At 42.4% G+C, this 15,989-nt stretch overlaps 1 protein-coding gene across 1 annotated transcript in view; it reads left to right on the top strand.

The window, feature by feature from the left end:
* The first annotated feature begins 5,597 nt into the window (after positions 1-5,597).
* Positions 5,598-15,989, top strand: part of plekhm3 (pleckstrin homology domain containing, family M, member 3) — a 48,734-nt gene continuing 38,342 nt past the window's right edge. The window contains exons 1-2 of the mRNA XM_024005847.2: positions 5,598-5,660; positions 7,639-8,675. Coding sequence (XP_023861615.1) covers positions 8,165-8,675 — 511 coding nt within the window. The 5' untranslated portion in view covers positions 5,598-5,660; positions 7,639-8,164. The remainder of the gene's footprint in view (positions 5,661-7,638; positions 8,676-15,989) is intronic.

Genomic DNA, 15,989 nt, shown 5'->3' with positions numbered 1-15,989 from the left:
TCCTTATGCGTTGTCGAAGGACTCTGGGGTTCCGCTCACCAACCAAAGATTTCACAAAATGGGACAAACACCAAATTGAGACTCTGCATGCAGAGATTCTGCAAAAATATCTCCTGTGTTACAACGTAGACACCAAATAATGATGCTGCAGAGCAGAATTAGGCCGATACCCACTAATTATCAAATCCAGAAAAGAGCCGTTAAATTCTACAACACCTAAATAGGAAGCGCATTCCCAAACCTTCCATAACAAAGCCATCACCTACAGAGAGGATGATACCTGGAGAAGAGTCCCCTAAGCAAGCCTGGTCCTAGGCTCTGTTCACAAACACAAAACACACCCCACAGGCCCCAGAGACAACAGCACAATTAGACCCAACCAAATCATGAGAAAACAAAAATGATAATTACTTGACACATTTGGAAAGAATTAACAAAAAAAACAGAGCAAACTAGAATGCTATTTGGCCCTAAACAGAGAGTATACAGTGGCAGAATACTAACCACTGTGACTGACCCAAACTTAAGGAAAGCTTTGACTAATGTACAGACTCAGTGAGCAGTAGCCTCTGTCGCTAATTCGAGAAAGGCGCCGTAGGCAGACATGGCTCAAGAGAAGACAGGCTATGTTGCTCACTGCCACAAAAATGAGGTGGAAACTGGAGCTGCACTTCCTAACCTCCTGCCCAATGTATGACCATATTAGAGACATATTTCCCTAGATTAACACAGATCCACAAAGAATTCGAAAACAAAATCCAATTTTGTAAACTCCCATATCTACTGGTGAAATTCCACAGTGTGCCATCACAGCAGCTAAGATTTGTGACCTGTTTTGCCACAAGAAAAGGGCAACCAGTGAAAGAACAAACACCATTGTAAATACAACCCATATTTATGTTTATTTATTTAACTTGTGTGCTTTAACCATTTGTACATTGTTACCACACTGCATATATATAAGTATGACATTTGTAATGTCTTTATTGTTTTGAAACGTCTGTATGTGTAATGTTTACTGTTCATTTTTATTGTTTATTTGACTATTTGTATATATTATCTACCTCACTTGCTTTGGCAATGTTAACACATGTTTCCGCATGAGCCAATAAGAAGCCCCTTGCAATTGTAAGAACTTGAACTTGAAATCTAGCATATGATATTGAGAGAAGAGAGAGAGAGAAAGAGAGAGAGAGAGAAGGAGAGAGAGAGAGAGGAGAGAGAGAGAGAGAGAGAGAGAAGAGAGAGAGGAGAGGAGAGAGAGAGAGAGGAGAGAGAGAGAGATTATTGGAGGGAGCATACTTAAATTCACGCAGGACAACGGATAAGACAGGAGAAAATACTCCAGATATAACAGACTGACCCTAGCCCCCCGACACATAAACTATTGGAGCATAAATATTGGAGGCTGAGACAAGAGGGTTCGTGTGACACTGTGGCCCTGTCCGGCAATACCCCCAAACAGGGCCAACCAGGCATGATATAACCCCACCCACTTTGCCAAAGCACAGCCCCTACACCACTAGAAGGATATCTTTAACCACCAACTTACTAGCCTGAGACAAGGCCGAGTATAGCCCACGAAGATCTCCCCCACGGCATGAACCCGAAGGGGGCGCCAAACCTGGACAGGAAGATCACATCAGTGACTCAACCCACTCAAGTGACGCACCCCTCCTAGGGACAGGATGGAAGAGCGCCAGTAAGCCAGTGACTCAGCCCCCGTAATAGGGTTAGAGGCATAYAARCCCMMTAAATTAGGTAAGTTAGAAGCTAATGGCAGGGATGCAGGGTTGTGTTCCAAACAAAACAACTACAAGTGTGCTTGCTCTAGTTCGTCAACGGCACAGCTAGGAGAGCTCAAAAAAGCACCTTATAGTTGAAGAGTCTTCTTTGAGTCATAAAAATGCATTTAAATTACTTGGGAACTGTGCACAATGTGTCACTTGGAGTCACCAGTTTGACCTCTCACTCAAACCCTTGTGATTTTTTTGTCTTATGTTGCAACTAACCCAAATTATCCAAGAATATTCTTATCATATTACTGAATGTATACAGAGTATTTTCAGATTTCGTTATCGACAAATGCGGCGAAAAGTACAGTAAATGTAAAATGCACATAAAATCAACAGTGTAATGTTTGGATTCAGTCTTGTGTCAGGTGAACTGTTGTGTCCTCAGCTTTAGTTTAATAATGTTTCCATAATCTCCAAACTGTTCCCTTTTAATTGCTATCATGGTTATGCATATGSTTTCATATTTCTTCTATGAGAAACTTTTCAATTTAGCCCTATCCATATAGGCCAATTCCCACTAGTGTGAAGGGTTAACAGAATGTTTCCTGAAAGTTCAAACATGTTTACATTTCATTTCAAATTTGGTAATGTTCTAGGAARATTCTCCAACTGGTTTGACATTAGGCATGTTCTCAAATAGTTCAGAGAATGTTAAGAAACAACATTCTTCTGTGGGAATTTCAGTACTTCAGCATAATGTTTCCTGCAGGTTTCCTCATGGTTCTATTTAAAGTCATGTTCTCAAATAGTTCTGAGAACGTTAAGAAAACTTTCCATGAAAACCACAAGAAAACTTTTGTAATGTTCAGAAACCTTTCTATGAATGTTATTTAAAAACATACATTCAGTTCTCAGTATCAACAAAACTCTATCTTGTTAATTGTGTTCAGGTGAGTTGGCCGCACCCACTAACAGATCTTAATGAGTGCTTGTTTCCTTTGAAATCTGTTTGAATAGACTAAAATGAACAGCTTTGTATGTGTAAAAAAAGATGGCATGCTAGCTCCATCCTGGTGGCGGGGTGGACTTATTCCATTGACAGAGAACAGAAGATAATAGGTTCAAATCTCACTGATCATTTAAAAAAAAAGTGTTTTCATGATTAATGTTTAAGGAAATTAAGTTCCATGTGTCCTATCTGTGCTTGCAGTTCATAAAAGTTAACTCAAAATAAGCTAGCAGTGTTACTAAAAGTCATATTGAAACATTCAGTGAAAGTTTTAAGGAAGTTATTCAAAAACCTCCAAATAACCTATAATGTCCGTTCTCAGAGCATTAATAAAACCTCCCAGGAAAACGTTCAAGGAACCAGAGTAAAACGTTCTCAGAACCTCCCTACAACCTAAAAATAATATTCCCAGAAAAGTCAGGAAACATATGGCTTTGTTCCCACAACAAATGTGAAACCAAAAACATATATGTTCCCACAACTTCCAAGGAACCAAATGTGCCAGCTGGGTACATCCAGCCAGGAAGCTGTCTCTTCAGGTTGGTCATATGTTGATACTGTTGGTTTAGTCAGTGCTTTGAATGAACACATTCAGGAGGTCTAGTTTTGTAGTCCTAAATGTTTACTGCTATACATTGGGCCCCCTTTCAATTAAGTCTTTGTCCATCCTCCCTCTCACATCCTATAGTCATGATATTCATAATTATAACATACTATGCCCTTTACAGGCCCCTATGGAACAGCATATATAATGGCAACATAATGGCATGATTATGATTGTTCTGTTTTACATAGATTGAAATGCACTAGATGTCTACTGGTATGTGACTTAGCCTTGCATAGCAAACAGACATCCTGGCAAAAAATGCCATTCCAACATGAAAAAAAAACAGATCATAATACACAGTCAAATTGCCCCTATTTCTCCTGAAATCACTTCCTTTTCACAGATTTATAAGATAAGAGCTGTGTTTTCCTTTGTGTTCTTCTGTCTGTACTCTAACTCTGTCTCTGTTCTGTGGTGAGGACACCTTGCTCCGGTAGGGAGGACATAAGAGGCCCCTGTGCTGCCGTTTCCATGGGGACCCAACAGCCACTCTACTCTTCAAAAGCGGTCGAGCAGAGCAGAGGTAGCGGGCCCTTTGTGTTGGAGAGGGAGAGAGCAGAACAACACTGGCCAGATGAAAGCACTGCCATCCTTAAACCCAATCATAATTTAGTCATCAGAACAGGAGGGTATAATCAAAATATAGGGGGGAGATGGATGGGAGAAACAGACAGAGAGAAAAGAGATATAGATAGATAGAGTGGAGTGCGTGGGTCAAGAAACGAGAGAGGGAAAGAGTGCTGTTAGATGGAAAGATGAGGGGATACGGACAGAAATGGTCTTGTTCTTGATGTTGATACTCAACCTTATTTGCAATGTCAATCTTGTATCCAGGCAGCGCACTTAGATTGAAAGTTTTGTTGTGTCTTGCTGGATACAGACACTGTGGGAGGAAAATAACATATAATATGTATTATTGTATTACACAAATAAAATCATTATGTGACAAATTTGCATTTATACTTTACTTGGTGAATGAACAATTTTTCCTTCAAGTCTCTGAAGGAAGCAACCAATACCATTCAATGTTAGTAATGTCCGTGCTACAATTGTGTTCAATGCCATGATGTCCTTGAGGTTATCACATTATATACTGCTCTATTTATGTGTATATTATTTCAATATAATCCCATTTCAAAGGGTATTTATCCATTATAGTATTGAGCTATAAAACAGAACTACAAGTCCTTCTCTGCCTCCTGCATCGCTCCCAAAAGCAYCTAGGCCTAATCCCTGACTGCCATAATTGACTCTCCTCTCAGAACAAAAAAAAGAGAGGAGAGTTTGCTGGGACAAATAGAATTGAGCAGGAATTCACATGCAGCTCTATGTAGGTCATGCACAATATGGCGTCTGCAAGTTTACACCTGGGGCTCATAGCACCATTATCCCACAACAATGCTTCGGAGAGGAACTTATTTGAGCCCATTAGCCCGGGCCAGTCCCCCTCATTAGAGAAGGCTTTTTAAATGAGCCTAGACAATAAGCACACAGAAAGGGTACAGTGGAGCGCTGAGGGACCGAGTGAGGGGAGGTCGGAGGTTTAGCCAGAGAGCCCACGATAATTACTGTGTTTCTCTCTCTGGCCTGAATGAGACTTGAATAATGTTTCTCTTTCTGTGGGGCAAGCACAATGGACGCTGGGTAGCTTCAAGGACCGTTAGCTCTGCCCTATTAGGAAAAAATATGCTCTGTTCTCTTTCCTCCACCCCTCCACTCAGATTCGTCATTAGAGAAATGTCTTTATGACCTCTGTAGGAGGACTTTCAGTTTGAAATGTCCCCCCCGCTGCTGTCACCTGCCTTAGTCATTCGATTGGTATTATACTGGTCTTGAAGCAACTGTAGGTTAATTTGTGTGAATTAAAAAATACAATAAATGGTAAAAAAAWATATATATAATAACAAAAGGGGTGATTGAGACAGAGGGATACAGGATGAGGCAGTAACTGAAAGGTTTAGCAACTCACCAAAAGGTTGTCCATTATTATTACACACTTAGGTTCTTTCGATTAATGTTGAGATTATAGTAACACCAGCATTATCATGTTAATATCACCATACTATTACATTATTACTTATACAATAATTCATTACTATGCATGATATTGAAGAATGTACAACTCTGTACAGTAATTCTTCTGACCTGATCTGGGGGAATGCATGGCAAACTCACACAAATTGTAAGACCATGCAATAACTCCCCCGGCAGAATTGAGACGGAACATTTAATGACGGAACTATCAGTTCCATCCGGTGAACGTTTTCGCTGACGGACCAGAAAATTACATATTTGTAAACAGATTCAGGTGAGTCACGATTTATATATTTGTTTTACGTACATGTGGGTATTTAGCTAGCTTTATGTTGTTTTTGAAATACAATATTAACAAATATTGATAAATATTTGCGCGTGTAGATGGTTTTACCCCTGCTATCAAAATGACATTGTTCAAGGATGGWGGCTAGCTAACGTTAGCTAGCTTGCTAAGTTAGCTAGTTACAGTAGAGGATGGACGTTCACACCTGCTAGCTAGCTGAGTCGTTTATCTGGATTGGTCACGTTAGGCAAACTCTACAAGCTAGCTAATTATTGTTTCAATMACGAATGTTGGAAGTGGTCTAATATTCTGTGCTAATTTGGGGCTTGCTAACTAGTTATGTCAGTGAACCACTCAACCAGGATGCAGCTGGTCAGGATGTCTAACCTTATGTAAAACTGTAATACTTGCGTTGATGACAACTAGTCGACTGAAGTTCTAAGAAAGACACCTGTCTTGACTGCGCTTTCCCCTTGTATTGATCAAGGAATTGCTACCTACACTAGAGACACTTTCTCTGTTAGCTAGTTAACGTTACCACCATTTCAAATTAATATATAAAATAAAGTGCATAGTCTCTCTAGCTATAGACTATATGTTCATGCTTACAGACACACTGATGCTAGCTACTGCCCTAAATCAAAATGTATTGGTCACATACACATGGTTAGCAGATGTTATTGCGAGTGTAGCGAAATGCTTATGCTTGATACCCTAAGGGGGGATGCAATGCCTGCTGTGTGCTGCTGTGTGAGAGGGATATAAAAAGTCAGTGAGGAGGCACTGTGTGCTTCTGTGTCACACAGGGTGGTCTGCTGGGAAGGTGAGGACACAGTCGTGACTCAGCTGCTGGTGGTGCTGCTAGCCTCAGACAGTCATGCACTTAACCCATCACATGCAACCAAGCCTTTTTGAGTCAAGGTCACTCATGTCAAATGTCATGATTTGTGTTTTCCTTTTTACCGTTTGCTCTTGGGGATGGTTGAATATGTTTTCCTGGTGTTGGGCGTACTCTTTAGTGCAGGATGATTGTCTGGATGTTAGTTTGCTATGAGCATACAGTACATAGCCATGTTGACATAGTGTTTCATTAGATGCAGTGAGGTCATTGCTGAAGAGAGATTGATGAGTCCGATAGCTGCTGAAGCTGGAGTCACAACCTGCCCCAGCCTCTGGCCAGGGTTGTTGTCACGGAGATAACATTCCTAAGCACAGCCTCATCTGGCCTGCCTGCTCTCTGATCCATCCACCTCCCCACCATCACCCCCTTCCTCCACATCACCCTTTCTAGGTGAAGTACTGACTGTATGCCGTCCAGCGATTGGCTAATGGTGATGTAATGCCCTCTAAATAATTCATTACTGGAAGAAAGTGAAAGACCCTGAGCCAGAAGGGGCAAGGGAGGGAGGCAGGGAAAATCGATGGGCCTGTCAGAGAGAGAGAGAGAGAGAAAGAGAGGTAGCGATGGATGAGGAGTCAGAGGTTGCATCGGGGAGGAAGAGAAAAATAACAACAAACCCTGACAGTGAGAGGCTAAACTGGCTGGGCAGATGAAAGGGAACCCCGCTCCAACCAGGTTGGTCCATGCCTGAGGCACAGGTTGGCTGTGTGTTAGACTATTCCATTTACTCCCTCAAACTGGGATGATCCGAACATTTGAGGGAGCGTCTGATGATGAGTCTGACTTTTGAGGAGACGTCCATTTGAGACCCTTTTTAGCTGATGATTGAGGGTAGGTTCAGATTGATTTACAATGAGTTAAGATTGTTGGTAGTGAGTGTTTAACTATTTTTAGGCTATCTGTCAGGATAATGTGCATGTTCTATTATAATGGGAAATGTGAAGCTTGCTAAGCCTCGTTCAGTGCTAAACCTAACTGATGTTGACCCTGTTCTGTGTTTCTTACTGTCCAATAATCAACCCTGACATGCTTCCTTTTTTTTGTTCCCTCTTTTCCATGACACAGTGAATCTTCATATTGACATCATCACCCAATGTGGAGGAGGAGCATTCTTCTTTGTTACACACATCCATATGTGGATTCATGTGAAAGCTCTCTCTCTCTCTCTCTCTCTCACACACAAACACACAGCACCACAGTTCTTCAAGTGTGTGTGTGTATCGGCCTGTGTAAGAAAAACAGTGCCACCCAAAACTGTGCCATGAGAATTTCTGGCAAAGGCCAGACCTACTCCTCTTACTGTGCCAATCTCTGCATTAACTCAATAGGATCGTCCGCCTCTAGCTAGTTGATTAACAGAGCTGTGTTAAAGAGGGATTGTTGTCCTGGAAGGAGCTTCCTGCCCTCGAGGAACACCATCCGCTCAGACTGCCTCCCTCTGGGGCTCAGACGGCAGATGCTCCGGCTGCAAGTTCCAGAGCCACCCTGCCCCATAGAGGACCACCCCACCCCATAGAGGACCATCCCGGCCCATAGAGGACCACCCCGCCTGCCCTAACAGCCTCTCGGAGGGACCCACCCCGGGAGCACCATGGAAGGGCTGGAGGTGGAGGACATTAGTCCTGCCCTGGAGGCCACTGAGGACTTCCTACACTGCCTGGATGGGGGTGGAGGCCAAAGCCACTGCCAGGGTGGGGATGGGTTCCGGCAGCCCAGGCAACACCACCCCAAGCTGCAGGAGATGTCTGCAGCCCTGGGGAAGCTGAGCTCTAGCGGGGTTTGGGGCCTGCTGGCCAGGGAGCAGGGGACTGAGGTGTCCCCCCGTAACGTGGCCTGGGCTGACCAGCCCTCTGCCTTCAGTGTGCTGGCTCTGAGGCAGGGGAAAAGGAGTCGTGCTCGTTCCACCAACGACCTGGCTGCCCACACCAAGGACACCAACAACACCACCTCTAACTCCTCCAACACCGCCTTTAAGAAAGGCCACAACCGCTCACGTTCTGATGTCAACTACCGGCCGTCCTACACAGACAACACTAATGGCCTGCCTGCTGTGGACAAGAACATGCTGAAGAACATTGCTCTCAACGACCAGAGAGAAGAAGGTAAGGCAGGAAGGAAGAGTATGTCCTTCTTTGGTTAGCTGATAAGGACACACAGCTTATGTATTATTGGTTAATAATAGGGCTGTGACGGTAATTGAATAACCGTGTGATGGTTATGGAGGAAGACAGTCATGAAAATAAAATAACTGTCAAAACCATTTAAAAATAGGCCTACATACATTTTTTTGAAAAACATTTTTAATAAATATATTTTCATATAGATAAACTTGACCTATTAGCGGTATTATTAGCTAACAATTATAAGCAATTGTTTTGCTAACTAAGTCTGTCTATTAAACTGTCAACATCTCCTCTTTCCAACGGTCATTTGATGATCCAGCAGCTAAACCGCTAACGTTAGATGCGCGGAGGTGTAGAAGCGCTAGCCTATAGGCTATGCCACTTGATGAGTGGACTTTCTTTTATACAATGCATGTTTATAGACTCTTATTCCTATAATACGCCAACCCCCCCCCCCCCCCCACACGATTATGTCAGTGACCGTGTACATTGCCCTGGCCAATTACCGCAACCTCAAATTCCAAYACCTTCACAGCCCTAGTTGATACTCAAATCAATGCTAGTGTCTGAGCTTTAATTCTATTAAAAATGTGATAAATAGGCTTATGCTATAATGACATGTACTTTTCCTTGCTGTGTCAGAGACTGGATTAAGGTTAGGACTAGTTTCCACTTTTGTCTAAATGAAGATAATTTCAGCGTCCTAGAGAAAACAAATAGTCCTAGGCTATGACACAGCTGTACTGCATGCAGCAGCCAGTATTGTATTCTTCTGGAACACAGCAATGGCCACTCAGGATCAAATAAATCAAATGTTATTTGTCACATGCTTCATAGACAACAGGTGTAGACTAACAGTGAAATGCTTACTTACGGGTCCATTTCCAACAATGCAGAGTTAAAGATATATAACAAAATAGAAACTGATGAGGAATAAATGCACAGTGAATAATTAGTAAAAATAACATGGCTATATGTAGGGAGTAGAAAATAACATGGCTAAATACAGAGAGCACCAGTCGGTTTAGGGGTATGAGGTAATTGAGGTAGCTACAGTATGTACTGTACATACAGTACCAGTCAAGTTTGGACACACCTACTCATTCCAAGGTTCTTCATTTTTACTATTTTCTACATTGTAGAATAATAGTGAAGACAAAGTGTGAAACAAATTTAAATATATTTGAGATTCTTCAAAGTAGCCACCCTTTTTTGCTCGATGACAGCTTTGCACACTCTTGGCAGTCTCTCTACCAGCTTCATGAGGAAGTCACCTGGAATTCATTTCAATTAACAGGTGTGCCTAGTTAAAAGTTAATTTGTGGAATTTCTTTCCTTCTTAATGCTTTTGAGCCAGTCAGTTGTGTTGTGACAAGGTAGGGGTGGTATACAGAGGATAGCCCTATTTGGTAAAAGAGAAATGACAGTCCATCATTACTTTAAGACATGAAGGTCAGTCAATCCTGAAAATTTCAAGAACTTTTAAAGTTTCTTCAAGTGCAGTCGCAAAAACCATCAAGCGCTATGATGGAACTGGCTCTCATGAGGACCGCCACAGGAAAGGAAGACACAGAGTAACCTCTGCCGCAGAGGATATGTTCATTAGAGTTACCAGACTCTAAAATAGTTACTTCAGAGTTCAAGTAACAGACACATCTCAACATCAACTGTTCAGAGGAGACTGTGTGAATAAGGCCTTCGTGTTCAAATTACTYCAAAGAAACCACTACTAAAGGACACCAGAGGGATGGAGACTTGCTTGGGCCAAGAAATGAGCAATGGACATTAGAGCGGTGGAAATCTGTCCTTTGGTCTGATGAGTCCAACCGCTGTGTCTTTGTGATGCAGAGTAGGTGATCTCCGCATCTGTGGTTCCCACCGTGAAGCATGGAGAAGGAGGTGGGATGGTGCTTTGCTGGTGACACGGTCTGTGATTTATTTAGAATTCAAGGCACACTTAACCAGCATGGCTACCACAGCATTCTGCAGCGATATGCCATTCCATCTGGTTTGGGCTTAGTGGGACTATATATWTTTTTTCAACAGGACAATGATGGAAGGGCTGTGCTGTGTAAGGGCTATTTGACCAAGAAGGAGAGTGATGGGGTGTTGCATCAGATGACCTGGCCTCCACAATCACCCGACCTCAACCCAATTGAGATGGTTTGGGATGAGTTTGACCGCAGAGTGAAGGATAAGCAGCCAACAAGAGCTTAGCATATGTGGGAACTCCTTCAAGACTGTTAGAAAGCATTCTAGGTGAAGCTGGTTGATAGAATGGCAAGAGTGTGCAAAGCTGTCATCAAGGCAAACGGTGGCTACTAGAAGAATCTCAAATATAAAATATTTAGATTTAACACTTTTGTTTACTACATGATTCCATATGTTATTTCATAGTTTTGATGTTTTCACTATTATACAATGTAAAAAATAAAATTTAAAAAAGACATGGAATGAGTAGGTGTGACCAAACGTTTGACTGGTACTGTATAGGTAGGGGTAAAGTGACTAGGCAACAGGATAGATAATGTGGTGAATAATTCGAACCTCCCTGATGCATGTTGTTTAGTCTGCTTGTTTTGTATTTGTTTAGGGAGAGACCATAATATGTAATTCTGTCACCAAATGTACTCAAATGAGGAGAAAGAGAGAGGCCCAATTATCCCTCATATTAGGAGGGATTAGCATACGACTGAAAAGACATTAGTTGGCTCTAGGCAGGGAAGAGGGATGGATAGTTAGGCTTCACAAGAGGATAGTAAAATCATGGGCTGCATTCAACAGCACTTAGCATCCGAACAGATACTGCTGTTTGCCAGTCATTATAGTTGGCAATGCTTTTATGTAGGCCTAATTGTATTCTCTCTTGTCCTGTACAACATATTTCCATGACATTTGATTATGTGTGTACTGTGTAGGTAGGCCCCTAGGTGCACTTTTACCCCCTTTTTCTCCCCAATTTCGTGGTATCCAATTATAATCTTGTCCCATCGCTGCAACTCCCGTACGTACTCAGGAGATGCGAAGGTCGAGAGCCATGCGTCCTCCGAAACACAACCCAACCAAGCCGCACTGTTTCTTGACACAATGCCCGCTTAACCCGGAAGCCAGCCGCACCAATGTGTGGAGGAAACACCGTACACCTGGTGAGTGTCAGCGTGCATTACACCCGGCCCGCCACAGGAGTCGCTAGTACGCAACGGGACAAGAATATCCCTGCCGGCCTAACCCGGACGACGATAGGGCAATTGTGTGCCACCCCATGGGTCTCCCGGTCGCGGCCGGCTGCGACAGAGTCTGGACTCAAACCAGGATCTCTAGTGACACAGCTAGCACTGTGATGCAGTGCCTTAGACCACTGCACCACTCGGGAGGCCCAGGCTGTCTCTTCTTAGAACAAACCTAAGCAGAACTGTTTAATTGATAAGAGAAAACCATGAAATCCCCACCATCTTGAATAATGTGAATAAAATGGGGATCCACTGCAGTTGTTGTCACATTAGATGCAACAGGGAAAGGAGGCTTTGGTGCCACTGGCATGCAAGAATGCTTCCTCCCTTTCCCACTGCCAGCGGTAAACGTTCCCTCATAAAGACCCCAGCCCACGTACTCCTGCAGAGTCCCTGTGGGGTGATATTTACTGATTTCCTCAGCAGCAACACTCACACACTAATGCTGATGGATCTGTTGATTTCAGCATGGCCAGAAGCTAGCCAGTGAGAGAGTGGGCTTCACAGCGACCTTCAGCTGTCAGTGTTATAGTGCTGTAGGGATTTTACTTAATTTACCAATCTACTCGTTAAGGTTTTATATTTTTGTTTAAGACATTAGACCAGACATGTACTTCTGGGATTTTAATGTATAGCCTAGCTTTATTAGCTGTTAATTGGTCTTTCAATTGGTTAACCTCATCTATTGAATCTCTCAGTTCTGTTGGCTTTTCATCAACACGGAACAAAAATATAAATGCAACGTGTCGGTCKCATGTTTCATGAGCTGAAATTAAAAAAAATCCAGAAAATGTCCATATGCACAAAAAGCTTATTTCTCTAAAATGTTGTGCACCAATTTGTTTACTTCTCTGTTAGTGAGCATTTTTCCTTTGCAAAGATAATCCATCCACCTGACAAGTGTGGCATATCAAGAAGCTGATTAAACAGCATGATCATTACACAGATGCACATTGTGCTGGGGACAATAAAAGGCCACTCTAAAATGTGCAGTTTTGTCACACAACGCTACAGATGCCTCAAGTTTTGAGGGAGAGTGCAATTGGCATGCTGACTGCAGGAATGTCCACCAGAGCTGTTGACAGAGAATGGAACATTAATTTCTCTACCATAAGCCGACTCCAACATCATTTTAGAGAATTTGGCAGTACGTCCAACTGGCCTCAACCGCAGACGGTCGTAACCGACTTCAGAGGGCAAATGCTCACCTTCGATAGCCACTGGCACCAGTGGAGGCTGGTGACTTGAAAAATTGAGGAGGATGGGAGACCTACGGTACAGGCACGGGACGCACAGAGACGTCAAAGTGTGTTTCAAAAATCATCAAAGTAATTATTTTAACCTAAACCATTTAATATTGTACTATAAATGTCTTTATTATTGGGAATGGGAATGAGAGGGCTAATTAGTGTTGGGAAGGGATCACAGCAGTGATTGAATGAGGGTATGAGGTAGGAGTTGAGGTAACACAGAGGCTTAACTTCAGGGGTTGACTGGGAAGACAAACAATAACAAAACACACCACACAGTTAGACTAAAGAGTTAAGAAAGAGTTTGTCCAAGCAAGTAAAATCAATGTGTAATAATGTAATTGTGTATGTGATTGACTATATACAGTAATGAGAGAATTGATAGGGTTACTCAGTGATTGGAGAGGAAACGTTCAATGTGCCAGTTGATGAGCGGGCACATGAGACGTGGCTTCAGTTCATGTCAGGACAGAGTTGACAATGGTAGTAGTGTGGAGTGGTCATCACCTCTTAATCAGGGAACAGGAGAGGACTTAGTTGGAAATACAAATAGCAGATACAGTTGAAGTCGGAAGTTTACATACACCTTAGCCAAATACATTTAAACTCAGTTTTTCACAATTCCTGACATTTAACCCTAGTAAAAATTCCCTGTCTTAGGTCAGTTAGGATCACCACTTTATTTTAAGAATGTGAAATGTCAGAATAATAGTAGAGAGAATGATTTATTTCAGCTTTTATTTCTTTCATCACATTCCCAGTGGGTCAGAAGTTTACAAACTCAATTAGTATTTGGTAGTACTGCCTTTAAATTGTTTAACTTGGGTAAAACGTTTCAGGTAGCCTTCCACAAGCTTCCCTCAATAAGTTGGGTGAATTTTGGCCATTCCTCCTGACTAAGCTGGTGTAACTGAGTCAGGTTTAGGCCTCCTTGCTCGCACACATTTTCTATAGGATTGAGGTCAGGGCTTTGTGATGGCCACTCCAATACCTTGACTTTGTTGTCCTTAAGCCATTTTGCCACAACTTTGGAAGTATGCTTGGAGTCATTGTCCATTTGGAAGACCCATTTGCGACCAAGCTTTAACTTCCTGACTGATGTCTTGAGATGTTGCTTCAATATATCCACATAATTTTTCTTCCTCATGAAGCCATCTATTTTGTGAAGTGCACCAGTCACTCCTGCAGCAAAGCACCCCCACAACATGATGCTGCCACCCCCGTGCTTCACGGTTGGGATGGTGTTCTTTGGCTTGTAAGCATCCCCCTTTTTCCTCCAAACATAACGATGTCATTATGGCCAAACAGTTCTATTTTTGTTTCATCAGACCAGAGGACATTTCTCCAAAAAGTACGATCTATGTCCCCATGTGCAGTTGCAAACTGTAGTCTGGCTTTTTTATGGCGGTTTTGGAGCAGTGGCTTCTTCCTTGCTGAGCGGTCTTTCAGGTTATGTCAATATAGGACTTTGTTCTGGGATTGATTTGCACTTTTCGCACACAAAGTACGTTCATCTCTAGGAGACGAACAAGTCTCTTCCTGAGCAGTATGACGGCTCCGTGGTCGCATGGTGTTTATACCGGTGTACTATTGTTTGTACAGATGAACGTGGTACCTTCAGGCATTTGGAAATTGCTCCCAAGGATGAACCAGACTTGTGGAGGTCTACAATTTTTTTTCTGAGGTCTTGGCTGATTTCTTTTGATTTTCCCATGATGTCAGTTTGAAGGTAGGCCTTGAAATACATCCATGGGTACACCTCCAATAGGCTAATTGACATAATTTGAGTCAATCAGAAGCTTCTAAAGCCATGACATAATTTTATGGAATTTCCAAGCTGTTTAAAGGCACAGTCATTTCTGACCCACTGGAATGGCTATACAGTGAAATAATCTGTCTGTAAACATTTGTTGGAAAAATTATTTGCATCATGCACAAAGTAGATGTCCTAACCGACTTGCCAAAACTATAGTTTGTTCACAAGAAATTTGTGGAGTGGTTGAAAAACGAGTTTTAATGACTCCAACTTAAGTGTATGTAAACTTCCGACTTCAACTGTACATTCCATTACAGCTGCACCATAGGTTTGAACAGCAAGTTTCTCCATTAAGTTAAACACAGAGTGCGCATCTCACCCACTTGACACATCAAAGTTGCCCAAGAAACATTCCTGAATAATACCCTGGTCATCCACATAACTGACAACTGCAAGCAGACTGGTGGCTCCATAGGTCCCAGAGTGGCGGGGCAATTRTTACCCCCTGGGGCCCAGAGTTTTTCCTTATCTGTTAACCTAACCAGGAAAACTTGAGACCCTATAAGGTGTGACAGTGATTAATCCGTTGTAAAAATGTAAGAGCTATGATGGGACCAGTTTTTCCCAATCAGGTCACATGGTTTTTAAAAACTCCTGGCCCCTGGGGGAGGGGGGGGAGGTGAAAACCCTGTCCAACTGCAGCAACATTATACTTGGTCATATGAATTATAGTTAGACTAGATGAGCAAACTCTACCCAGACAGTGACAACAACTGATAGACAATAGCACTCACAGGGCTGAGCTTGCTTGCAGTTCTATGTAACTGTAGGCCTAGTAAAAAAAAATTGACTCACATCTGTCATCACTATTATGTTGATTGATTAATTCCAGTTAACAATTTGGGATTGAAAACGAATAGGCAGCCTAGCCAGCCACATTTTGAATATAAACCAAATTGGATCACATTCACATTTCTCCTTAGTTACCCTGACCAAATGGACAGCGCACGTAGSCTGTATGCAGCTGCTCTTATTAGTAGCCTACTGTTGATCAGAC

Source organism: Salvelinus sp. IW2-2015, linkage group LG2, assembly GCF_002910315.2.
Source record: "Salvelinus sp. IW2-2015 linkage group LG2, ASM291031v2, whole genome shotgun sequence".
NCBI classification, from domain to species: domain Eukaryota; kingdom Metazoa; phylum Chordata; class Actinopteri; order Salmoniformes; family Salmonidae; genus Salvelinus; species Salvelinus sp. IW2-2015.
This window is presented reverse-complemented; position numbering and strand designations above follow the sequence as displayed.